Below are 25,994 nucleotides of genomic sequence, written 5' to 3'. Positions count from 1 at the left end.
AGGGAGGTGAGGGGAGGACAAGCACCAGCACCGTCACTGCATCAGGAAGCGACAGGAGCTTAATGGAAACGTGGTCTTAATTCTGGGAAACATTAGCACTAATCAAACCACTTGTGAGAGATAGAGGCTACCTGTCATCCCAACCATGATCTCATTTGTTACACTGATTATATTAAGGCATCACAGTTAATTTGACAATGATATATAATGATGCTTTAAAATTAAAATTAAAGACCCATCACTCCTTTAAGCAAACACAGACACACACACACACACACACACACGGTTTATAGGCAGATAAACAGCAGTACACCAGCATTCTGTGTTATCTAATAAGTCATAAATGCCATAAAGACGCACGAGGCCATGCAGCAGATACTCGGCTGAGTGGGACTGCTGTTACTCACTTTCCTCAAGGCAGTTTAACATGTATACTTAACTTTCGTACTTTCTCTAGTTTATACTGAACTAAACTGAAGTCATATAAGTCAGTAAATAGAGGAGAAGTACTTTTTCAGTCATCAGACTGAAGCACAGCTCCATTAAGAATAAATGTGAAAGTTGAGGGTAGCGATCACTATGGAAACATATCTGTTGCATAACGCTTACGACGACAATAAAATAAAGCTCATTTAGCTGTAAAAGCTCACACAGCCGTTTTATGACTCCATAAAGCCAGTCTGCAAATCTCCGATGACTGACTAACTCCAGACTTTTTCTCAGTTACAGGTTTAGGTTTGTGTTGTTTATTAAGGAATAAAATGTTTCACAAAAACATTGTACTTTATACATTTTAATTCATTACATTTTACTTCCTGCACATCAACTTCTGTGAGGAACGTTGGGAAGTAACGGCCTTAATCCAGACTGACGGAAAGCAGATTTCAAACTCAACACGACATGAAATGACGCATCAAAGCTTCATATAGAAATCCACTAAACTGACAGGCCTGGTTGCAGCTCAGTAGGTTGCATATGAACCGATTAGATGGATCAGACAGACATTGATTTTCAGGATTTATTATTTTTACTGTGTTGCAGGATTCCTAACAAATTTTATAAAAGTTGATATTCATTTTTTATTTTTCGGTTGATGGGTCGTTTGTTTCTGACAAAAGTAGTTTTTCATGTTATTCGTCAGCAAGAGAGAGAAGGAGGGAGTCGGCCCCCCCCTCCCTCTTGCCAGCTTGATACACCAATGACAACTTAACTTCACCACTTCAACCCCAACCGCACAATAAGACAGATATGTTGTTTATTGACAGCATTAGTGTCTGATTTCTAGCATTTGAGGCATTAAAACTGCTATTTGAGGCTCCCAGTGTGCCAAGTTGTCATCATGAGGCACGATATTGCCTTTGACATCGAGCGACTCTTTTCCCCACACAAGGTAACATCCGGAACACGGAGAAGCTGAGCTACGACCGCCAGCAGCAGTACGAGATCCAGGTGACGGCCTGGGACTGCGGCCAGAAGAGAGCCCTGCACAGCGTCCCCGTCCGCATCGACGTCAAGCCTGTCTGCAAACCCGGCTGGCAAGGTGGGCCTTATACGCGTGCAAAGATTTCACACGGGTTTTCACCGTGCAGTGATTATACAGCCAGAAACGCAAATGCAATTATTTGTGTGTGATTAGTTTGTACAATGTGTGTGTCAGCGTGCAAGCCTCGCCTTATTCTACAGCATGTGTCTGTTCTTTTTATGCTCAAAGAAGCACAGATGTGATTATTTGCATGTCATTATTTCAGTGTGTGTGTGTGGGTGTGTGTCCTGTGTTGCTGTAGTCTGGGTTTCCTCTACCTGCCTTTCTGTACTCCTCTTTCTCTCTCGCTCTGTCTTTTTCCCGTCTTTTCCTTCCCTGACCCTCTTCCTCTCTCCTTCACTCCCCGAGGAATAGGCCTGTCAAGTTTAGCCGCCGTGATCAGCAGCACGTTACCCAGAGCGCCATGACATAGCCAACACGGCTCTTAGCACATCAGAAAGCAGTCATGGCAGCCGTAACAAGGCCCACAGTTAGGCAGAGACAAGTGTCTGCGGTGAGCGCGACACCAACGGCAGCATAGAAACAGCGCTCGAGATAACTGCACGCGCAATTTACACCTGTCAGAGAGGGCGGCGGCACACGTGATGATGGACGAACACACGCAGCGTGCGGCTTCACATGTAGCCATGCGCAATCTGTGTTGTTCCGTCATTAACAAGGTGATTCATGCGCCGGACTTCTCTGGAGTCCCGCCATTTATCGTCCCGCAGGACGGGATGTTAGCGGCCTGGTGATAAACAGCGGTAAATGAGGACCCTGGCAGCCGCTCAGCGGCAGCCACTGAACCCTGCAAAAACTGTCAAGTCGTTTGGCTCACATTCAATCTTCCAATCTGTGTTTCCTCAAAACGGGCGGCAACACGTGTCTGCGCTTTCAGACAAATTTCCATGTGTCTGATTCTGAGTCAGAAATATTCAAGCACAAGGTCAGGATCTTAAAACAAGACGGAAAAACAAACACGCCGATTCATTTTGCATCAAGAGGATAAATGATTCAGGGAATATCTTGAAACATTAGTTCCATCTAGTTTAAATAATTTCTTACGATGGGCACTTTTTGCAGCGCACTAACAGCTGAACCAGACTGGGGACTGATTTTAAGATTGAGAGGAGTTAAGATCACCAAATCTGAAAATAAAAAATACATAACGAAAGAAAAAAAAGGGTAGAAGTTTTACCCTGGCTCTCAGTTTATGTAAGTACTACAAAGTCACTGTGGCAGCACTTGGCAGCATGCTGTGTTGTGATACCAAGGGGCAAAGTTACAAACAAGAACGATGGCAAGTGGAATCACAGGTTTCATGATGTACGATAAAAGCACTCAGAAAGTACAGACGCACAAGAGAGCAGGCTCCACATAAAAGAAATGTGAAAGTTGATACACCCAGTTATGCACATCCTGCATTTTCTCACATCCAAACCGCTCAAACCTCAGAGATGTACATATGCTTGAGTCACTGTGGGAGCATCTATGTGCATACGTACCCGTCCGGGATCTGCACACAACACACGTGCATTCACACACGAACAGCCTGTACGCAGTGACATTAACTCCCCGTCTCCAGGCTCTCGGCGATAATCCTGTCTTTGAAGCCTGTTTGCAATATTTTTTTGTGTGTGTTTTTCAAATTAGGATTTTCAGCACTCAATTATGGTGAAGAGATACACACAAATACACAGACGCACAGAGACACTCTCCCTTGATGAAAGGGCAGTCGTCCCTATGAGCGCTGTTTGGCAGCGGAGATGAAGGGACGGATGGAGAGGGAGAAGTAAATGCCATGGCCACAGATCAGGGGATATTTAATAGGGCTAAGGGTTGTTGTATTAAAGGCAGGCTACTGTGGGAATGTCAAAGACCCACACACACACACACGTACACACACTCCCACAGACACAAAAGATGTGCTTCCTTCCGGTAAAAAACAGTAATCTGTCTGTTCAAATTAGCTATGGTCTGTGGCTCTGGACAGGAGGGCTCAGCCGCGTGTCTCTCGTGACCAATCACATGTCGGCGCCTGGCTTGTGGAAATTCCTTTTCACTGATGGGCAGTGCTTGGCTCGTTCACCCCCACACACCCCCCCACACACTGACTTTTGGGGACTTTACATAGACTTACATGCATTTCTCTGAGAACTTCCCCTAAAATTAACTACTGACCCAGAAATCAGCCATCCCCAATTAACTATAATAATGATATTAATAATGATAAACTTTATTTGTATAGCCCCTTTCATATAAGAAATGCAGCGGCAAAGAAATCACATATAAAAAAAACAGAATGAGCATAAGAAGAGAAAAGAAAAGTTCAGGGAAAATAAGATGTACTTGATAATAATAGTAAAATAAAGTTAGAAATAGCGTACATAGAATGCATAACATTAAGTAAAATACAACATTTTAACAGCAGTGAATAAGCATGAGGCAAAGTGCAAAAGTTCCAGGCCTGTCAGGACGTCATAGCTAGTTAAAGGGATGAGTTTTTAGCTTTCTTTTCAAAATATTTAATGAGCTGTCTTCACTGAGTCGACAGGGAGAGAGGTGGAAAACAGGAAGCTGCATTCTCAGTTTTTTCCTGCTAGTCCAAAATAATGAAAAACTTTTCAAACTACTACAGCCCATCTTCTATCTCGTCTCTTTATCTCCCTCTCTCCCGCTGTCCGAACAGAAACGCATGCACACGAACACACACAGACAAGAAAAACTAATAATGGAATGAGGAGTCAGAAGAGAAGGCTGAGAGAGAGAGGGAGTGGGCCGCTGCACAGCCGTCTCTCTTCATTCGATGGGATGGTTATCAGATTTATTTGGTGTAGTACCCTTTGTTTCTAAGGCCACGATAGGCAGTTTGACAGAAAGCCGTTCAGGATCAGGAAACAGCATTGCATTATTGTATTTGCATATGTTGCATGGTAACTGTCTCCCAGATCTTGCAAACCTGTTGAAGAAACTGAAATGCACAACTTCATTGTGCTAATGGGAATGTCTGCCGTTGGCATCTTCTAAGTTTGAGTTTGGAGCCAGGCTCTAAATGCACACATTTATAAAGAGTGTGCCATCCACAGTGTCATGCACAGCTTAGCTTTATGTTTTAGGTGTTTGCATTTCATTTCTTTCTAATGAGACCAATAGGAAACACCAGTATTACGTGACTAGACACTTTTTTGGAAAGAAAAGATCTCATTTACCTTTGACAACAGCTCTTTTTTATGCCTTCTGATGATGAATTATTGAACAACTCAGTGAATATATAATATGTGTAGCAGCAGCATGTTGCAGAATTGTTCTGGAGCTGTTGAGCAGTGTAAAAACACCCCATACCGTACTTGTTTGATGTTTCTATTTCTCTGCAAAATTGAAATGAAGGAAAATTAATTGACATACATTGCGCTGAATTTCCCGGAGGTAAATCTGGAGAGTAAGGAAAGCTGAATAAAAAATTAATATTTTAGAGCATGCAGTGTAGAAGATGTGACTGGCTATTAAAAATGCATGCACCACACGACAATGCTACTGGTTTGGAAAGAGGGTTATGAAACAAAGGTTGGACCAATGTTTGTGATAAATTCAGTCTCAGGTATAAGCATTCCTATGCTCCTCTAAATGAATGCACTCAGTGGATTCGCTGTTTTTTTACCATTTTGATGGTAAAGGTTTTATTAAATAGAAAAGGAAATCAGCACCAGCTGGTCAGAGCACAGTGGCAACCTTATAAATAAAACTAGAGAGGGAACCAGACCATCACTCACTAAAACTCAACAGTGACATCCATAATAATGACACCATAAATTTTTAAAAAGGAAGATCCTATCTCAAAGTCAGAGTCAGGAGGATGTCTTTGCGAGCTTAAGAGATGGTCGCCCCTGAAAATGCCCAGCAAGGAACCTCAGTCTTAATAAAGACTGATACGTAACAACTGTGAAATGAGGATAAAGATGCAGAGTCAGGCTTGGACATGGTGGAGATGCATGATGTTGCTCTCACATATAGCCAGTTAACAGCTGTTCTCTTTAGTTTTAGGCAAAGAGCAGACTGCTGCATAAGAATGACCAATCAGCATAGGTGGAAGCACTAATTAACACACAAATAAAATAGGAATATAACTAAACTTCACTGTGACACAAGTCTTAAACCTTATTTGGTAGCAGCAGAGCAACAAGTGGTGTTCATGGTAAGGGTGATGAAAAGTTAAAGGCACCCGGTAAAACACAGTTATGTGTGCATTCAGTGTTGCATCACAGGAATGTGTTTCACAGACGAATGCTTCACAGGAGCTGTTTGCCGGACTTAAAGAAGCCCATTCATTTAAATGAAAATTGCTTGCTGAGCACAGAAGCAGTTTTCTAGCTTAGTGGTCAAAAACTCCCCAGGGCACCTTAACAGCACTTGTTCTCTTCAGCAGCAGCAGAAATGTTCAGGAAAAGCGGAGCACAAAGGGAAGCACACGGGAAGAAGCCAATGTGCCGACTGCACACGCCGGCGGTTCCTAACTAACGACGCGTTTGTACGACAGCCTGAGAGCTCAGAACTCACTGGGACCTCCTGTTCTTCCTGCTCTTTTCCTCCTGTGTCTCTCTCTCTTCCTCTCATCTCTAATACAACCTTCCTTCACTGAAGTTCAATAACAAAAACAGAAGACTAACTGGCTAATCTATCGATCATACAGCAATCTCTATCTACAGCATTAGCCACCATAAGGTGCTGGTTGGTCAGCCTAAATAAGGTTCTGACAGCCTGAGGAATCTGAGAGTTAAATCATGTTGCTTTCAAGGTTCAAATGAAAGCAAAGCAAACACAGAAACAACAAACTAATGATGCTCGGTTAGATCAAAATATGATGAAATTATATTTTGCTGAAAGACTCACACTGACAGAAAACGTGTGTTAGCAGTAAAGTTGGTGGAAAGTTGCGAGCCAACCTCAGGTGGAGTGTCTGAGATCAACACAGGCTCTCAGGCAGCTTCTCCCTTTGAGGTGAGGAGCTGCATTTTCTGCTCCGCTCTCCAGTATGCTATTCAAGTGTGTGTGTGTGTGTGTGTGTGTGTGTGTGTGGCAGCCAATGGTCCCGATCTCTGATAAGAGTAGGAAGAGGATGAATTAAAGGGAGGAAGAAGGAAAATAAATGGCTCGGTACTTCCCTTTCCCATTTCCTCTAACCTCCTACTCCTTTCTTGCTTCCGCTCTAATCTCAGATTGAGGCAGTCTGGCTGCTGCTGTAGCACTTTTCATCCCCTCGCTGGTATTAGCTTGTTTTCCCTTGTTACTTTCATTGCTTGCCTGTGCGTCCTGCATTTTTTCTTACTTTGTTCTCTCCCTTTCTTCTCTCCTTTGTTGCCGTGATTATTTCGTACTTCCCCCCATTTCCCCTTTCCTTGTCTTTCCTCTCATCTAGCGCCTGGCTGATCAGTTCACCCTCATCTTCATGTTTCTTTCATTCTCTCCACTTGCCTTTCTTCTCTGATCCACTACTGGTTTGAAGCAGGATCCAGTAGTCTCCAGTGTAAACCACAGTCACTAGATTCTCCTCCTCTAACTAGACCTTTCACTGTTATTGCATTGTACCATAACTTGTACACACACTTTCAAAGGGATCAACTCATTTGAACTCTCCCCACCCTCCGTCCTGGCTTCAGGCGGGAGGGATGGATGAATGATGATGGGGGTCAAAAGATGGAGAGGGGTCTGACATTCCGGGGTCACCGTGTCAGAGGAGAGCAATGGTTAAATAAAGGAAATGTGTGTGTGTGGGTGTTAACTGTGTGTGTCCGTGCACATTTGCAAGGTAGAGGTGTTGGGCAGCGAGGGTGCAAGATAATTTAATAACAAACACTTGACACACGACACACATGCATATGCAAACATGGAATGGACAGACACAATGCACAACAACACACTTACACACACCGTGTTAGTGATTACACTCCCTCCGTCCTCGCCTCGCTGCCTGTAGAGATTGGAGCCTCCTTTATAGTGCCACTTAAGTGTCAAGGCTACATTGAGCAATCCCGATTACAAACACTAAGAGAGAGAAAGGGAGTGAGCGATAAAACAGCAGGGAGCGGTTGAATGGGAGGGGGGAAAAAGGGTGTACAAGTTAAGGAAAAAGATAAAAGTTTTTATGTCAGAGGGAAAGGTTTTGCCCAAGGGAGGGACTTTCAGCATCAGGGTTTTGTCAGGCTTGTGCTGCATTCATGTAGACATATAGAGGACGGCTGTGATGTTATGAGTCGATCTACAGTTGCTCCCTCACCTATGGCTATAAGCTTGGATAGCGACTAAAGAGCAACACGCTGGAGAACCTCCCTGTGGGGGGAGCAGACTCTGCGGCAGACATGCTGCGGGGATTACAGTTTATATCCCAACTAGCCTTGGATTCCCTCAGGACCCCCATGATTAGACAGGGGACGTGGGATGTCCTGAGTAGTCCGCTTAAGGCCCTGTCAGACACGACACGACAGCGGTTCCACTGCGCTCTGAAACACATTATTTCCAGCGGCTTGCGCCGCACCACGACTGCTTTTCCCAGCTTGGAGAAAAGCACCTGCGCAGAGGCAGCAGGCTCGCAAGGTTCAACTAGGCTGAACTTTGGGCCCTGCGCGCTGCGACGAACCGCTGAACCCAGCAGCAAGCGCGGCTCAAATCGCGTTGTGTCTGAAATGGCCTTTCGTCTGCTGCCAGCATGAGCAGGATGAAAATAAAGGGTGAAAAAAGAGAAGGTGGAGAACCTCAGACAGCCCTGTTCGGCTCCTTTTCACTGATTCAGTGTCTCCACTCTAAGCACCCGGGATTATATTGTCATTTTCACTCAACCCTCCAAGAGGGCAAAAGCATTAGAGTTACACCAGACATGAAATTGAGGTCTTTAATAGGAGGCTTCCCACAGAATCCAGCAGAATCAGAAATAGGATAATTTCATTAGAAATTATCCCATTAGAAACTTTATAACACTTTTATAACGTAGATATGTTTCTGTCAACTCAGGTGCTGCACAGCGCAAACCTGTGATTTCCTGCTGACAGATCTTAAAGTTATGCAGTGACATTTGAATTGAGATGACAAACAATAATTATGAGGTTTTAAAACTAAAAAGACGAATTATCAGTAACTTATATTGGCTATACCCTCTTGGCTTAGATATAGAGTAAAAACACCCACACATCCAACCCTTTTTGCAACACCTGTTATTGGATTTTCTTTTCATTGTCTTTTCAAAATCTTTTGGCCTTATCATCTTTCTTCTGCAATCCGACTGAGTCCAAATTCCAAACTAGCTATTTAGAGAATGTTCTAGATATTAATCCGGGCAAATGGTGGAAACTGGAGAAAGAAGACTGTTGTGTGGAGTTCAGGGAGGAGTTAAGACAGGCGCTGGGTGGTAGAGTAGAGTCAACAGATAGCTGGGCAACTACTGCAGGAGTGGTGAGGTGAGTGTGGCGTGTCATCTGGACAGAGGAAGAAAGACAAGGAGACGTGGTGGTGGAGTGAAGAAGTGCAGCAAAGTATATGGAGGGAGAGGATGGCGAAGAAGAAGTGGTGTAGTCAGAGAGATGAAGAAAGTAGACAGGAGTTAGGAAGTGCATCGTAAAGCAAAGAGAGAGGTGGTGAAGGCTACGGTAAAGGCATATGGCAAGTTGTATGAGAGGTTGGATACTAAGGAAGGAAAAATGATTGCTGATTGCCCAGACGGAGGGACCGAGCTGGGGAGGATGTGCAGCAGGTTAGAGTGATGAAGGATAGAGGTGGAAATGTGCTGACAAGCAAGGAGAGTATGCTGAGAAGGTGGAGTGAGTACTTTGAGGGGCTGATGAATGAAGGAAATGAGAGACAGAAAAGGTTGGATGATGTGGGGATAGTGAATCTGGATACTTTGAGGGCAGCCATGGAGAGGATGAAGAGTGGAAAGGCAGTTGGTCGAGACGAGATTTCTGTGGAGGCGCGGAGTTGTTTAGGAGAGATGGCAGTTTCAAGAACAAGGGTGATGTGCTGAGCTGTAATAACTGCAGAGGTATTAAGTTCATCAGCCACAGCATGAAGTTATTGGAAAGCGAAGTGGGAGCTAGAGGAGATGAGGAGGTGCACTACAGATGCAGTGTTTGTTTTTGAATGCTGATGGAGAAACATAGAGAAGTGCCAGGAGAGGCTGCATTGTGCCTTTGTGGATTTGGAAAAAGCGTATAACAGGGTGCCAAGAGAGGAGAGGAGGTGGGGTATGAGGAAGTCGGGAGTAGCGGAGAAGTATGTAAAAGTGGTGCAAGATATGTATGGGGGCAGTGGTGATGTGTGGTAGGAGTGACAGATGGATTTAAGGTGGAGGAAGGATTACGTCAAGGATAGGCTCTGAGCCCTGTCTTGTTGGGACAATGGGACAGACAGCTTGATGGACCAGATCAGGCAAGAGTCTCCATGGACTATGATGTTCACGGATGACATTGTGATCCACAGTGAGTGTAGGGTGCAGGTTGAGGAGAACCTGGAGAGGTGGAGGTCTGCACTGGAGACAAGAGATCAACACAGATCTGATGTTTGTGTGAAAGAACAGGAGGATGGAAATCTTTGCAGATGATTCAGTTCTTACTGAATGAGATGTAAGGAGATGCTCCCCACAGGCTTTCATTCTTCATGAATTTATTTCCTCCAAAAATTCATGAAACCTCTAAGCTGTCGCTGTTGGGTTAATCCCCACATGCGTTTCGTTTCTGACCACTGTTCACTGTACAGTACAGCCTGTCCCAGGTCCTCATGCACAGTATGTAACACTCAATATATCAATAAGTATAGAGCTCTGGGCCACAGCCGGTGAGAGAAGGCATCCAGTCCCAGTGGAGGGTCGTCTTGTGCATTCATGGAGAACCAGAGTGTCTCGTGAGGTGAACAGATCCACCTTCGCCTTCCTCAACCTGTCCCACAACATCTAAACAAGGGTAGGACTCAGTTCCCCTCACTGTGGGAGGGAAGCAGGATGCTCCTTGCTACCTCCAGCACACCACCCTGACGGTTGATCAGGTCTGATGCTTGTCAGCAGCAAGCTCCAGACAGTTTGTGTGGAGAGATGGAGGATTTTCCCCCGACTACCTGAGACTCCAGATCCCATATGTCATGTCTGCCTGCTGTGAGCATTTACAATCTGAGTCAGCACAGATGGCTGTACCACCTCTGGAGTTTCCTCATGTGGAGGAGCCCTTAAGGAACAACCGCATGGCTTGCAGACATCATACCCAGCAGATGCATCTCTACCACTGCCTTCACCACTCTGTGGAGCGCAGAGAGTTTACCACATCCTGCCTGGAGAGCTTAGCTTTGCTGTCGATGGCGGCGCAGTTCATACCCACACCCAGGTATAATAACGACTGAGTGGGAACGGAGAGCTCTTTTGCCAGCTTATGGCAAAACCCAGTGTTTGCAAATGCAGTGTGAGCGCAACTTTATCCTGGGCGGGGCCATTAGGATCAGATCTAAGTAGATCAAAACCCTGATTATTTGCGTAGTGGCAGTGCCCTTTCCACAAACTTCCACACACGGAGCCAGAGAATTGCCAGATGGCAGTTGGTTGTGCTGGCAAAGAGAAAAACAGAAATTTCCTGTGTCTGAGAATGACAGGGATGTGGAAATACGCATCTCTCAGGTCCATGGAAGTTAACCAATCGCTGGGTTGCACGCACTCCAGCACGTCTGATCATCATATACTGTAGATAGATAGATAGATAGATAGATAGATAGATAGATAGATAGATAGATAGATAGATACTTTATTTATCCCAGCCTGAGTGAGAACTGTATGGTGTACAGTGGCGGCAAAGAAAATCTTCACGACAGCACACGTGCCCAGGGATAAATCCAGCCGCAACAGCTCTCCAAATGACCTGTACGAAATAAAACTGTATTTTTTTTGTTAAGATTGGTCAAGACCTATTATCATATCACCTCCACTTCATAGCAAGTAGTATAGAACAACATTAGCATTCATTTAGAGGCATATTTTAGGCCACTTGCCAAATGTAGGTCCCAACATTCACGACTCCTGAGGTAAATATATGTCTCTGTACCTGCTGAAAGCTCCACTATAAGCAAATACCAGTTGCCAACTCTGTCTGCTGTGTGGTGCAGAGCAGGTAGCGCACAGTGGGTTTTCTACATTTTAACTGAAAACAGCTGCCTGCTGTGTCTTAAAATTATACTGTGACAGCAGTGAGAGCGAACCAAAACAGTGAAGTTGAAACCCCCTTTAAAGAGCAACTACTTGCTTTATTCAAAGAATACATGTGAGACGGCCTCCTCTATCTACGTGTACACAATCGTGCTGCTTTCATGGAACAGCCAGGAAGGAAGAATGATTCCACTCCCATCCATTTTGCTATCCTACCTTTTTTTTTTCCTCAACCACCACCTTTAACAGGCCCTACATTTTTCTGTTGCGAGCCTTGTACTCCAGCGAAACAAGTAAGAGCTCTCTTTGTACTCAAGAAAGAAAAAAAGTCAAGTCTCTTGTATAGCGCTCAAAGAGCATGCATGAAAGCATTAAAATGACTGCTTTGGGGGCATTGTGGGGATAGGGAGAGAGGAGGATGGCCAGGAAAGAGGAGGAGAAATCAGAAAGATGGCACTCACCGAAGAGGATGGAGATGGAGGCGGACAGAGGTGGAGAGGGAAGGGAAGGAAAGAAGGTAAAAAGGAGCAGAGTGCTTTTTTAAATGGAAATTGGGTCTCTCACTGATGGCTGGGACGAGTAATGACGACCCCCCCCCCCCCGACTACTTGAACGTAGTGTCAGCATTTTTACACACACTCACACACACACACACACACAATATTCACAAAGCCATCATCCCACACGTCCATGCAAGAACTTACTGATGACACACACACCCTCACTCTTCCACACCCTCCAGAGATGGGGAACAGCGTGAGAGTGTGATGATGCATCATTTTCTTAAGCACCTCTATCCATCTTCCCTTCCCCACCATCTCTCACTCTCAACTTTTCCCACTCCCCACTTTCAGGATGGAAACTTACCTCAGCTGTACGTCCGTACGGATGCACTGTTTGCGCATTCCTGCATGCGAATTGTCTGTGCATCAGGTTTAGCAGGGGGGATAAGCATAAAAAAACAGTTGAGGTTCTTAAAAAAACATCACATCGTATGTTGTGTTCATGTGAAAAACGAACAAGAAAATGCACTCAGAGCTTCTCGACTTATTTTTTGCCATGTGCACAAGAAGGCAGTTAAACTGATCGCCCAAGCGTCCATGCTTGAAGGAATTTCAGTCTTAACAACATATTGTGATGGTAAGTGGTCAATGTTATAGCTTCTCGAAGCGAGCCTTCCCGAGATCAATAGCTAAGTGGAGGTGCCAGCGAAGTACGAGTGATTACAAGAGCGCTTTTTCTTCCCTGACATATCAAAATGTCCTCTGTGAAAAAAGGGCTATTGCCAACGCAGGAGCACTTGATGAATGCTCACAGTGCTGGTGTTTAAATGTGATTAAGGCATGGTTTATGCCTGGTTACTGAAATGGGTGACTCACTAACGCATCCATAATTAGGTAGTCCTTCCCTTTCAGCTGAATACACTGTAGTCTCCATACAGCTAACAGAGGGATGGTGGGTTCCACCTGCAATCCCGTAATTATTAATGCACAGAACAACTACATTTATGAGTCAAACCAGATATGGTATTTTCATTTTCAGGCTGTAACGAAATGTACAAAAGTGTTGTTTTTTTATGATCGCAGCCCCGGTGAGGAGTTTGTACTGCTGCACTGGTGAGCCAGCTCTACACGGTCGTTTTCATGTCTGCCTTGCTTCCTCTGCCTCTCGTCTTCCTCTCGCATTCACAAAGAGAGAAACTCTTGGGTCCGCCGTGTGAGTTCTGTTCAGTGTACCGCAGGCGTGCATACCACTCAATAGAGACCAAATAGCTTCCTATTAAACCCACACTGCTTTTAAGACAGCTGAGTTTAAGAGCGAGTCTGTGTGTTATTGTGCCTGTGCATCGGTACTTAGTGAGTGTGTGTGTGTGTGTGTGAGTATGTGTGTGTTGAACGTATTAGCAGTTCTGTCTGTCTGTCTGTATGTATGTAGGCATCCGAATCACATTGTGCAAGTGCTTTCTGTGTGATATTTGGATGTCTGTGTGTAAATGTGTTTACCCTGTTTGTGCTGTCAGTGTATGTGGGGGCTCATGCTGCACCTGTGAGTGAAAGCACCAGCAGCAGCAGTGTCCAACTGCTGGGACTCTTAAATGGGACTAAATTATTAAGCAGGGACACAAACGCAGCTCGGTAGTGGCTCTGGAAGATTACAGGAAGCACCGCTTCATACAAGACAGCAGGCCTTGAAATAGACCCTTTTATGGTGGCTGAGTACAGACACTTGCAAGAACGGCAAGGCAAAACGTACAGTATGGGATGCTTTCAGGTGACCAAAATATAAACTGCAAAGCGGTATGTAGAGATGTTGAACAGGGCTGGAAATCACAGCCTCTCTCACATACAGCACTATCATGATACTTAGGCCACAGCAGTATCACACAATGCATGTTATGTGATAGGAAAATAATCTACTGTACAACATATGATCTATGTTACTGAAGAGGAACATGAACCCCTCGAATTCAGTTATTTATGAAAGAAGAATTCAGTAGCAGAAGAATTATCCAGATCTTTCACCTTAGTAAGACTGGCGATGCTAACACTGCACAAATTCTGTTACAAGTACAAGACATGCATTCCACATTTTGAGTAAAGTGCAGAAGCACTTTCAACAAAATGTTCTTAATGTATCAAAAATAAAAGTACCCACTGTACAGCAAGGGGGGGCATGAGTAGCATTATTTTGTCATTGCCCCCTCTCAGTGTTTTACAGAAAAGACAAAATACATTGTCCATTAACTCTGGTGGAGGTAAAGCTACTGATGACGACCGTATATGCTGTTGGCTAGTTTAATCTAACATTAACATAACATATAACATTGTGCATCATATTTTATAATTTAATCACATTTTGTATGAAAAATCTGAATCTGCAAATTTACTAGTAGCCATAGTTGTGACATAAATGAAGTGGGATAAAATATACAGCATAATGTAGCATTAAATTCAGCTAAAGTACAAGTACTTCAAAGTTCTGCTGAAGTACAGTACTTGAGTAAGTGTATTTATATCCCATCACTGTCAGAATGAACCTTGTACTGCATTTATTTACCGCATTATGAGAAGCTTTTAGATCCCGAGTTAGAGAGCTGTTAAATAAGACACGCTGTGCAAAAAAACAGGACTGTTCCATTATTTCAATGTCAAGCAGTTTTAAACTGGCAAAGGCTGAACTGCCAGAGAGCAAAACATTTGAATCTAAATAGAAACTCGTCTGCCTCACTGACAAAACAGAAAGTATCACAGTGCGGATGCCACAGTATCAGCATCGTACAGCAACTGTCGTTTCATTGACAGAAGGTTTCTGTAGCAAAGTGTTCAGGATTAAATTAATGCATAACCACCTGTGAGAGGAGCGCATCAATGCTTAAACACTGAGGCAGAGAGAGGGATGCTTATAAAGGCTGGGTGTTGCCTTTTGTCTTCCTGAAATCAAAACAAAGGGGTCATTATCAAAAATTCAAAAAAGGAAAGATTCAAAACATCGATGAGTTTCTTTGTTTTGTCTCTGTACACACACTTCAGCACAGTCGAGTGGGTGTTTGGCAAAGAACCTTTTTCCGTTTTATCGCTGCAGTGTTTCCCATTATTAAAGACAAACGCCAGTGCCAGATATTTATCATTGATATGAGGCTGTTTGTATGGGTCTTATCTAAATGTGAGCTATAAAATGAGGAGTAAACCATTATTTTGCTTTGTGGTGAAAGTGAATCTGTTCATTTTACTTTCTTTTTCTTAACAACTCATATTTCTACTTCAGTGCTTCCTCACTGTTTCAACACCCCCACCTCAGGTCTTACCACCGAGGGGAGTCGTGTCTCAAAAAGAAATGTGTCTTCGGGTGTGCTACTGTCTTGTGGTTTGGTTTCATGACACGCTGCACCCACGCTCCCCGTAACTCACCTGCTACCAGCGAGCCCATTCCTCATTATATTTGAGGGCGTGCACTTCACAGCCTCTGTTTTCATTCATCATCAGCATCTGTCACAGTGGGGTCACTCATTGGCCCTTTACCCTTTACCAGGTAAACTTAATGACAGGCAGGCAGTGTACAAGTATCAATAAACATTGCATTTGGAGAGCTTTTTCTCTTAGCATATGTTTAAGTTTTGTTTCCATTAATGCAATTCGGTATAGAAATTAGACCATTTGTCTCATTCATTCAAACAAGGAGATACAAAGATACAACAAGAATGGTTAACACAGAGAGAGACAATGGTGACACATTAAAAGAGCAAAAAATGCAAACATGGGGACTTAAGGAAGTTCTGAAGTTATGCATTGTGGTGTCTGACACACAGGGGGGTTGGCAACCGCTACAGAAGCTGCAGCGTGTGGTACTCTCCCAGGCTTTCAGGGACTAACACAAGAGACTGCACCCACAGGGAACAACGTAGTTATCAGGACCGCCAGCAATGTAGTGATCAATCTTGCCTGCTTGGGATTTTTATTTATTTATTTATTTTTTGGTAGCCCACTATACCATCCAACAACATTAGATACTGCAGGGCAGTGATGCTCATAGCAGGAATCCCTACAAAACATAACAAGACTGAGAGTCAACAGTATAGTGGCTTTGTGAGGCTAGTTAGGCAAAGTGGTGCTTTGAGCTAAATGCTAATGCTAGCATGCCGGCATTCTCACGAATATAATTTTATATACTTATGTTCAGAAGGTAATGTTTACCATCTTAGTTTAGCATGCTAGCTTGCTAGCATATGCTAGCTAGCACTAAACATAGTGCAGCTGAGGCTGATGGGAATGTCATTAGTTTTGCAGTTGTTGGGAAGCATCCTCTGGGGAACATATCCGTACAAAATGTGCTTATTTATCTTGTAGGTTTGGAGGTATTTCACAGGATAGCTGACAATGTTAACATGCTCGTGATGCTAGATGTCATTGGGGTCATCAATCGACCAGCATCGCTATCCATAGAGCCACACCGCTGGGGTAGCTAAAGCCAGTGCCTGGGAAATGGGATTGACACATGGAAAGTGTCGGCAAATGATACGATAGACCCACTCTTTCTTCCTCAAAGTGACACTGTCAGAAAACAGAGGAAGAATGACTGCACTCTGGCAGGAGACGGCCTGCCTCTGAGTATCCATATATCTGACGGTATGAGGATTAGCGCTGGTCACTGCTCCCTCTCGACAAATAGACAACAGGTGTTCAATCCAAGGGATTAAATGAGGTGATGAGAGTGAAACCACCTCAGAGTCAGCACCTTTCACTGTCCCTCATGTTTATCCAATGCTCTCTAACCCATAAAACTTAATCACCCACTTCCAAACTCAACCCAACCTCTCCTCACCTATCTATATGCACGCTACACCCTGAACCCATTAGCTCTCATTTACCCTTCCACGCTCCCTCACTCCTTTCCACGCATCCCTAACCAGGCTCTGCCCTCCCTCTCTGTTTTTTTGTGGAGCCAGCCTGGCAGCGTTAAAGCCAAGTCCTCGACAGGTCATTTGACTCCCAGTTGTCGATGGAGTATGTTATTACCCGAGCGGCTTTTACACCCTCTCCCCAACCCGAATCTGAAAGGCGAAGCATCATTCCTTCACTCAGCATGGCATCGCAGGCTCAAAGGCCAGAAAACAGATTCAGCAAACGCATGACCCACTGCATTTGAAGGTTATTGTAGCCTTTTTGCATAAACTATTCATTGCTGCGTTCATTTTGAGACATTACACCAGTTACTGTGACAGGAGGTTATTAGCGAGAACGTTGATGCATCTGCTACGTTTTAAATTACAAACAATACATCGGATTTTACAGGAAAAATGCAATATTGCTTAATATATTGCTTCTTGCTCAGAGGTTTATTAGAATATCAATACACTCCTATATCCGTGTGAAGCTGGCACCGGTCATTAAGACTGGGCAAAACAGCTATCCTGACTATGTCCAGAGCTTTGTCCAGACTATTTCTTGGCTGGGAGCATTGACTTCCTGGAGGATTGTTGTTACCATGAAGTTGCCAAGCAACAAGCGGAGACTCCAGCTTTAGAGGTGCTGGTGGTCTGACTTTAGATCTTTTTTTCCACCTGTCATCTTCAAGCTAAATTAAGCTAACCACCTCCTGGCTCCAGCTATATTGAACAGACAGAGACGAGAGTGCTGTCAGTCTTCTGACAGTATTTCCAAACGTGTCAAACTCTTCATTTAATGGTACAAAACAGGGAGGAGATGCTGAAAAGCAAGTGGAAGAATAACTGATGACAAGTAACCAGGACTTTTAAAACTCACTCTCACACATCACCAAGGTTCACTCTGTGCTTTGCGATCATGCAAAGCTAAATGCTGTCAGTTTGCCATTATTGTGAGTCCTCATTGCTGATGTTTTTAAAAGTTTGGGCCAGGGGCTTGAACCATCAGCTAGTTCAACCACATTAGTTTTGAGCCATGAACGTAGAAAGGGAACTACAGAATAAGGTGATATAATTAGGGTAAGGTAATCAACAGGTGGGAGGACATAGCTGTACACACAGTATGCAGTATATATAGTAGTAGTGTGCAAAATAAACGTGTGTGAGAGGACGATAGAAAAGCATCAGCACAGCCTTTTGTGTGTGTGTCCTTTTTTGCGCTCATGCATGTGTCTTTGTTTTCATTTAGCTCGCACTATTGTTTGTGCCTATTCTCATCACAGCCACTGACAATCCCATAGTGGCAGTGCTGCAGCAGTCTGGAGGAGGTAAATCGACTAGCGTGCAGATGCAGCGTGTGTGTGTGTGTGTGTGTGTGTGTGAGCGTGAGGTGGTGAGTGTGTGAGGAAGCAAACATGGCAGATTTAACAGGCTAGTGAGCAACAAAGAGCTGCTCCCCTTCTTCTTATCCAGACAGCTCAGCTTCATGCTTATGCCTCCAGCTCCTAAGTAGCGATGCTTGATATGGAGACAGGTAGATGGATGGATGGATGGATGGATGGATGAGAATTCATTTGTGTGTACTAGCAAACAACATGGATTGCATAGGATGGTTGAGAATTTGGTGCCCAATTAATTTTGAGGCGGTAGAGTGTGCTCTTAAAGATCTAGTGTCATGCTGTGATGGTGCAACGATGCTGCTGTATGACAGAAGAAGGTAACTAGACTGACAGGCTTCTGACTGAGCAAATGTTGAAAATGCTGGCCGACAGCATTTATGCATATGCCCGCTACGCTGTTTGAAACTGAGATAATGAGTGAGATCGGCTCACTGTAAACAAAACTTATATAAACACTAAACAGGCAACATAATTTTGCAGTTCATTTTCTTGTTCCCTCCGAAAGAGACTGTGCAGACAAATACGAATTCGCACCACAGAGGCAGGGAAAAAACGGAGGGAAAAGCAAAAACTTCACTACCGCACAAAATAATAGCCTGCCCAGACAGAAAACCCAATTCACAGCTGACAGGACAGACAGTGACAGCATAATGACTACTGCTGCTAATGCAGGTACTGCACTGCACTCCAACAACAATGCAGCAATTTCATTAGCCGGGCACATTCTGCCAGAAGGATATTGAGTTGTGATGGCAGAAATATCACTGACAGTGAAAAATTGGAAATGGAGTCCTGTTTTGATGGTCGCCTAAATGGACAAAATGAGGTGAAAAATGTGCAATAACAAAAGCAACAAGTAGGATAGTGAAAATCAGATATCATTTCCGATAATAATCTACAGCAGGGTTGTGTGTCTGCACGAACGAGGACTGGCTGTAGTTGCTTCCTCTTTGCCGTCCCTAACGCTGTCCCTCCATCTCCCGCTCTTCCCAGGTTGGAACAAGCGAGTGGACTACGAGCCAGGAACAGGAAGCAAGCAGCTGTTTCCTAAGATGCACCTGGAGACCTGTGGTGGGCCGCTGTCATCAGTGAGGACCACCGTGGAGCTGCAGACCAGCCACATCGGGAAAGGCTGCGACCGTGAGACCTACTCTGAGAAATCTCTACAGAAGCTCTGCGGTTGGTTCTTCAAAAAAAAAAAAAAAAATGTTTTGAATACCATAATTGTACCAGTGTGACCAGAATGACAATCATCTTAGATTGAGTGTGCTTTTCTGCCATGTTGCAGTAAATCACTTGAGAGTTGGACCTGTGGCCATCAGGATGGCGGTGGATATGTAGAATATACAGTAGATGGCTGATCAAAGATAACTTCTGAGTGAAGCGGCAAACTGAAAGTTAGTGCAGTGAATTAGAATAAGCTGCTGCTAAAAGCATCAATGGAATCCATGGCGTGAGTACCAGGGTCAGACAGGGCCTGAGGCGTCCTCCTCTGCCCTTTTTTTTTTAACCAACATCTGAAAGTTCCCGGTCCGTGTTGCTTTCTAATCTCCGCTTGTGTCCCTGGTAAACCCCTGCACTAAATGAAGGCGCCAGAATAGCAACTTAAAGCTGTGTCACTAATGATGTGACAGAGCGAGGGCATTAGCTGCCTCAGATGCAGCCGCGCTTTCTCCTCGGTGACTGATGAGCAGCCGGGCTGCCGCGTCGGCGCCCAGAGCGCCAACAAAGCAGCCGAGCCTTTCCGCATCCCCCTCCCCGCCCACACTGCAATGCCAGCAGGGGGGCTGGAGTCATCATCTTTGACTAACGGCCTTCACAAGCCCCATTCCAGCTCATCTGGATGCATAACGTCCCTTCCCTGCCTCCCCTGGCTCCCAGTCCATGCATGGTTTACCACTAAAGAGCCCTTTTCAGGCACCTCATAATAGTTATCTGATAGCGAATAGAATAAATTGTAATTGCTTTTTTAAAGCACAATCAATTTGAGATAATGTACAAAGACATCGGGCAAAGAGGAGGCTGCAGCTGGGTGCTGGAGAAGTCGATGTGTATTTATTTACTGAGGGAATCTAATTACTGGAGTCAGAACGTCGACACTGGCATGAGTATGAGGCAGAGAAAAACAGAGCTTTACAGATGGGGAAAAGCATCAATTAATGTGCTAATGGTGTGTTATTAGTACAAATGAACAGATGCATGTTGCAGTTGTTTGCCTGGACAATTTAGACATGGCGAATTCTGACATCGCCCAATTTTTCTGGGAACAGCATGGTTCCCATATCGCTTTGATTTGCTACCATCCATAAGCTGTTACAAATGATGCATAAACGTGGTTGAACACATGGAATGCATTTTTCACTGTCACACAGAGGGGAAAAGATGGATCGCTAAGGGCATGTCAAATACATTGAGGTGCAAGGTGAGCGACGTGGCAAAAATAACACCGTCAAGGTGACAGTTTGAAAAAACGAGATCGTTCGGGACTCAACGTATTGAGGTTATTGTGTCAAAGGAATGATGGAGTTGCTTTTAAAGGGAAGAAGAGAAAGGGAATAGGGTGACTGGTGCGATGCAGTAATGATTGGTGTGTTTTATCAGGATGTATAGGAATCATATAACAGTAGTGTCAGCTGTAAAGCTGTCATGTGATTGGCTGATTCACGCCACACGCTGTCCTTCTCAGCGAGTACCTGCTGTGTCTTTTCACTTTGTGTTACCATAGTACTCGGTCAATGTGTCCTCTTGTTTCCATAGAGGCACATTCAGTGGTGAGATATGTACTGAATTTGTGAACGATGACTCACATCTCTTTCCTTTTGAAAGTCAGTTTAATTTGCAATGAATCAATACACACATCGTCCATCCATCTCAGCCCATTGATTACATATTAAGCCCTGCCATCTGCCTTACTCATAAGTAATCATAGCCAAGGTTAGGCCAATATACAACACCTATCTGCCATGATTGTTATTGACACATCCTCTGTCGCACCTCTTATTTGTTCCCACGGCGATGACCCCAGGGGCCTCCTCAGGCAGCACAGACCTTCTCCCCGCCCCCAGTGCTGCCACCAACTGGACAGCTTCCCTGGTGACTGACAGCGGCAGGGACAGCGACCTGATCTTCAGGTTTGACGGGCGTCAGGCGGCTAAAATCCCTGCCTGGGTGGTACCCCAGAATCTGACAGACCAGTTTACCATAGCAACCTGGATGAAGCATGGACCCAGTCCTGGGCTCAGAGCGGAGAAGGAGACACTGCTCTGCAACTCCGATAAGACTGGTGAGGGTGGACCAGACAGGCAGGACTGACATTTACATTCATGCATTATATTTAAAAAATATGATTTTTATCAAAATAAATAATTATTATAAAATTGTAATAATTGTTTTTAATATTTATTTTTTTAATTGCAATGGAAGAATGGCTGGCAAAATTCTTCATTTTTTTTATTGTCAACACATCTCCTGAATTACCAACTCTATAAATGCTCACTGCAACATCAAATGTACAGTATATCAATCCGCAGCTGAAAATAGTCCCCAACAAATGCGCAGTGTGCTCCTGTTTGAGTGACGGTTGTTAAAAACTGCAGGGCCCTGCTGCTATGAAGCTGGACTTTACTTTCAAAAAATGAAACTATGTATTTGCGATCCCTTTTTTTTCCTCAGTAGGAACAAATAAATTACAAGGCAAGGCTATATTCACACTACAGGCCTTAGTTCTCAATTCGGATTTATCGCTCAGATCCGATGTTTTCGTGTGGCTGTTACAATATATTTTTAAATGTGACTAATATCGGATTCCAGTGTGCATAAAAGAACAATAGCATCTCATGCATGCATGCATGTGATGTCGTACACAAAAATGGAGGCCACTGAATTCTGAATTCAGTGAATTCATTTATATGCTGATGTGCAGTGGAAAGGCAGTGAATTTGTGAGCGCATAATAATGTGGATGAGGATGAGGAGAAAGAGAGCCAAAGTTTTAATTATGACTTTTTGTGAGGCAATAGCTGCTACCTCTCTATGGAGGAGCGTGTGTCTGCAGAGTCAGAGCCAGGAGTGGTGGGATCATGATGTGAAAGAGAAATTTCATCCAAGATTTCAGGATTTAAAGGGTTATTTTAGCTACATCTGTGAGCTCCTTTTTACAAGAGTCCTGCAGCAAGACACCCAGTTCAAGCGAGTAACTTTAAAGTCGCATGAATTCCAATGACACAGTATACGTATATAAACATGAACAGGCAAATATTCCTTCCTCACGTACATCAGCATAGTGCATAGTGAAATTTAACTTCACATTGTAGCCAGTCGCATCCATCATGGTGTCACATCTTTGTGCTAACATCTTCATCATTAGTTTAGGCTTAGTGCATACGTGATACATGCTGGTAATGATCCTTCGGTGCATTTGGGGAAAAAGTCTGTTAAAATACTGTTACACAACGTCTGTAGTTCTATAATGATCCAGCTTTAAAAATTCAGTAACATCATAGCATGCTTTGCCCAAAGGAAGGATTTTGTTTTGAAAATGCTTGTGAAAAATTACATGAAATGACCTTTCGAAAGTTGCTCTCCTTCAAAGCAGTGCTGCTGTCCCAGTTTCCTGAGGCTCCATAAAGCTTCGTGTCTGGTTTACGTGACAGTGAGTAGGTGTGATGATTTAGTCCCCAGTGCCCACTCCGCCTTCTCCCTCCGTCCCACAGAGATGAACCGTCATCACTACTCGCTGTATGTCCATAATTGCCGCCTGGTGTTCCTGCTGAGGAGGGACTTCACACAGGTGGACACCTTCAGACCTGCCGAGTTCCACTGGAAACTGGAGCAGGTAAGACACCGTGACACTCCGAGACACATACGACAGAGACAAGTGACCTCGCTCTGTACCTCCATGCACCTGCATTTGAGAAGTAGGTTACTGACCTGTCTCACAGACAAGGATGAAGCCTCGATGGAGCATCAAACCTGTATTAAACATCCACTGTTAGTCTGTCTCAAGTGATGGAGACTCCTGGTTAGGCTTTTGGGTTCATTTACAGAGTGTAGCATGAGGTTTATACAGGAGTGAGAACCACTGTTCAATCCATGGGGCCTCGCTAACTGTAACTCATAAAAAGATTAACACACATATATGATTTTGTGTGTGTTTGCGAGTGCATACAAGACCTTATAAGCTATTTAGCACTTGGCTGCACTAGAAATCCTGCTATAATCCAAAAAAAAAGCCTAACCCTTAATTAACCCCAATTAATTTGAAGAACTCTCATACCACTCTACTTAATAACCATGAAGTTTTTTAATGGATTTAGTGACTCCTCAATAAATATTTGCCATGGATATTAAGACTTCCTTGTTGGTATTTTATTATTGCCAGAGCTGCCTTTTTTGACTTTGTCTCCTCTGCCATTTCATCGCCTGAAATGTCATTTAAAGATTTCTCTGAGGAATCGAATATTGCCAGAGACGAGGCGCCGTGTCAGCTGACATGGGATCAGAATTGGAAATGATTGCAAAGATGATTTTTGAACAGAAATGTTGGTATAAGTAGGGTGAGACTGGAAATGTTTTAGGAAAAAAAAGGTAAAAAAAACGTCACCACTTTGATTCGGTGATCCGTGAGTGAAAATATGCCATTTTGTCATCACTTTTATATATTCACACTATTTATATTTAATTAAAGCTCCATTAAGGGCGAGAACGATTTTCAGATTTCAAGCACAGTCTGTCCTCACATCACGCACCAAACTATTTTTAAGTGATGGCCGCTTGAACAAACGGGGACAGCAAACAGAGACATGTGCAGGCGTGTGTGAGGGCAGCAGCTGTCTGTCGATCAAGGATGCTGTCTTAAAGTCAGACAGGTCACCTCGAACTCGCAGGACCCCGCACTCACCCGGCAAGGACATCTGATTTAGGGGACGGACGCACAGCTGAGCCAGGACACCCAGATGCAGCACCCAGGGCTAATTTGATCAGACAGATTGTTGGTCTTGATTGGGGGGAGAGCATGAAAGAGGTCGTCCATCAGCCTCCTGACGCTCACGTGGCGTGCGTGAGGCATCGTCCGGAGGAATTTCGACGCAGGGTTCCCACAGAGTACCAATCACTCGTCGTACACGTTGCTTTTTAAACATCGTCGACATTCAGTAGACGAGTCCACACTTCTCGCAAACCCCACCGCTTCCTGTCACAAGGGAGATCTCTGCCACAGCAGTCAAAGGTTTTCTTTTTTCTTTACTGATGGATAGATGTGCAAAATCAGCATTCACGGCCATCGCTACCGCTGATGACAGCGAGGTCACACTCTATGTGTTTTTTTCTGGGAATTTTGGAGGTCTTGGGAACCCGGGGGAGTTACATTCAACAAGAGAAAAACGCGGGACGTGGTGGGAATTTTACACACCCATTCCTGTAATTTGTTTAAGGTATAAGTCTAACTGCTTTTCGACCAATAAAAACACAATTCAGCTTTGATTAAATGCGTCACTACACCTTTAAGCTGGTTTCCTTATATGCCACATTGGACAGTTTTTTGCGGTGGTTAATAAAAAGATTCAGGCAGTTAATTCAATGGCCTTGTCTAAATTGATCTCCATTTTTTTATTACCTCTAGGTGATAAAGGCTTCTACAGACTGTGCTGGCACCACACACATCTTTGAAACAAGCTACACAAGAGTTGTTAACTTGTCGAGTTTCCTGAGCATTTTTTTGAATCTCCTTTTCTTCCCCCCGCCCTCTCTCTTTCTCTCTCATCGTCCTCCCTCTTGTTAATAGTTGTCTCAGAAACCCCGGGGCATGAAAGGAAACTTTCATTAAGTCGCTATCTCCCCTCGCCTTCTCACCACTTTCTCCTCATCTGGTAATGTCCTTTAAACAAAATGAACTTCTGAATACCTCCAACCCAGAAAAATGTTCTGCAGAAGTATCTCCTCCTGTCCCTACATTGGTTTATCACAGAAGTGCAATTAATTTCTCATACAATCCAATCAGGCATTGCAAGTCGCTACATAATGACGGGAATGGGTGGGTGGGGGGTGGATGATGGTTGCAGATATTAGTTTTACCTGCTGAAAAAAAATGACTACACTATCTGTTAATAACAGGCGCAGTAGTTTAAGGCAGCGTGGCTTTATGTGTGCAGGCCTATTGTGTTCAGTGTGATTCGGTATTTTAAGCGTTGCTATCTGGGCTGTTTGCATTGTTGAGAGAGACGGGCAGCGGTTGTTATTGGCTTGAGGAGATCTGCATTGAGCCTGTATTGAACGTGTCTTTTGTGCACGATTTCATATTCTTCAAATGCGGGCTTACATTCAAGCGTCTCAAATAAGGAGACTGTGAAGCGGTTTTCTACATGAGCCTGTACTGAATGAGCCCCTGCATGTGTCGTAACTATGTCAGAAATTGGATCGAGTCTGTATGGTCCAAAAAAATCGCCTTGTGGCACACACAGGTGGAAATTCACGAGCTGAGAGAGTGACTCGCACAGCCACATTCAGACTTTACTTCTTCTTCTCGCTGTAT

At 44.1% G+C, this 25,994-nt stretch overlaps 1 protein-coding gene across 1 annotated transcript in view; it reads left to right on the top strand.

Moving 5' to 3' along the window:
* The window catches only part of LOC121609146 (calsyntenin-2-like), a 132,230-nt gene that overhangs the window by 62,797 nt on the left and 43,439 nt on the right, over positions 1-25,994 (top strand). The window contains exons 5-8 of the mRNA XM_041940707.1: positions 1,391-1,540; positions 19,461-19,646; positions 21,493-21,750; positions 23,179-23,300. Coding sequence (XP_041796641.1) covers positions 1,391-1,540; positions 19,461-19,646; positions 21,493-21,750; positions 23,179-23,300 — 716 coding nt within the window. The remainder of the gene's footprint in view (positions 1-1,390; positions 1,541-19,460; positions 19,647-21,492; positions 21,751-23,178; positions 23,301-25,994) is intronic.

This window comes from Chelmon rostratus, chromosome 7 (genome assembly GCF_017976325.1).
Source record: "Chelmon rostratus isolate fCheRos1 chromosome 7, fCheRos1.pri, whole genome shotgun sequence".
Taxonomy (NCBI): Eukaryota; Metazoa; Chordata; class Actinopteri; order Chaetodontiformes; family Chaetodontidae; genus Chelmon; species Chelmon rostratus.
This window is presented reverse-complemented; position numbering and strand designations above follow the sequence as displayed.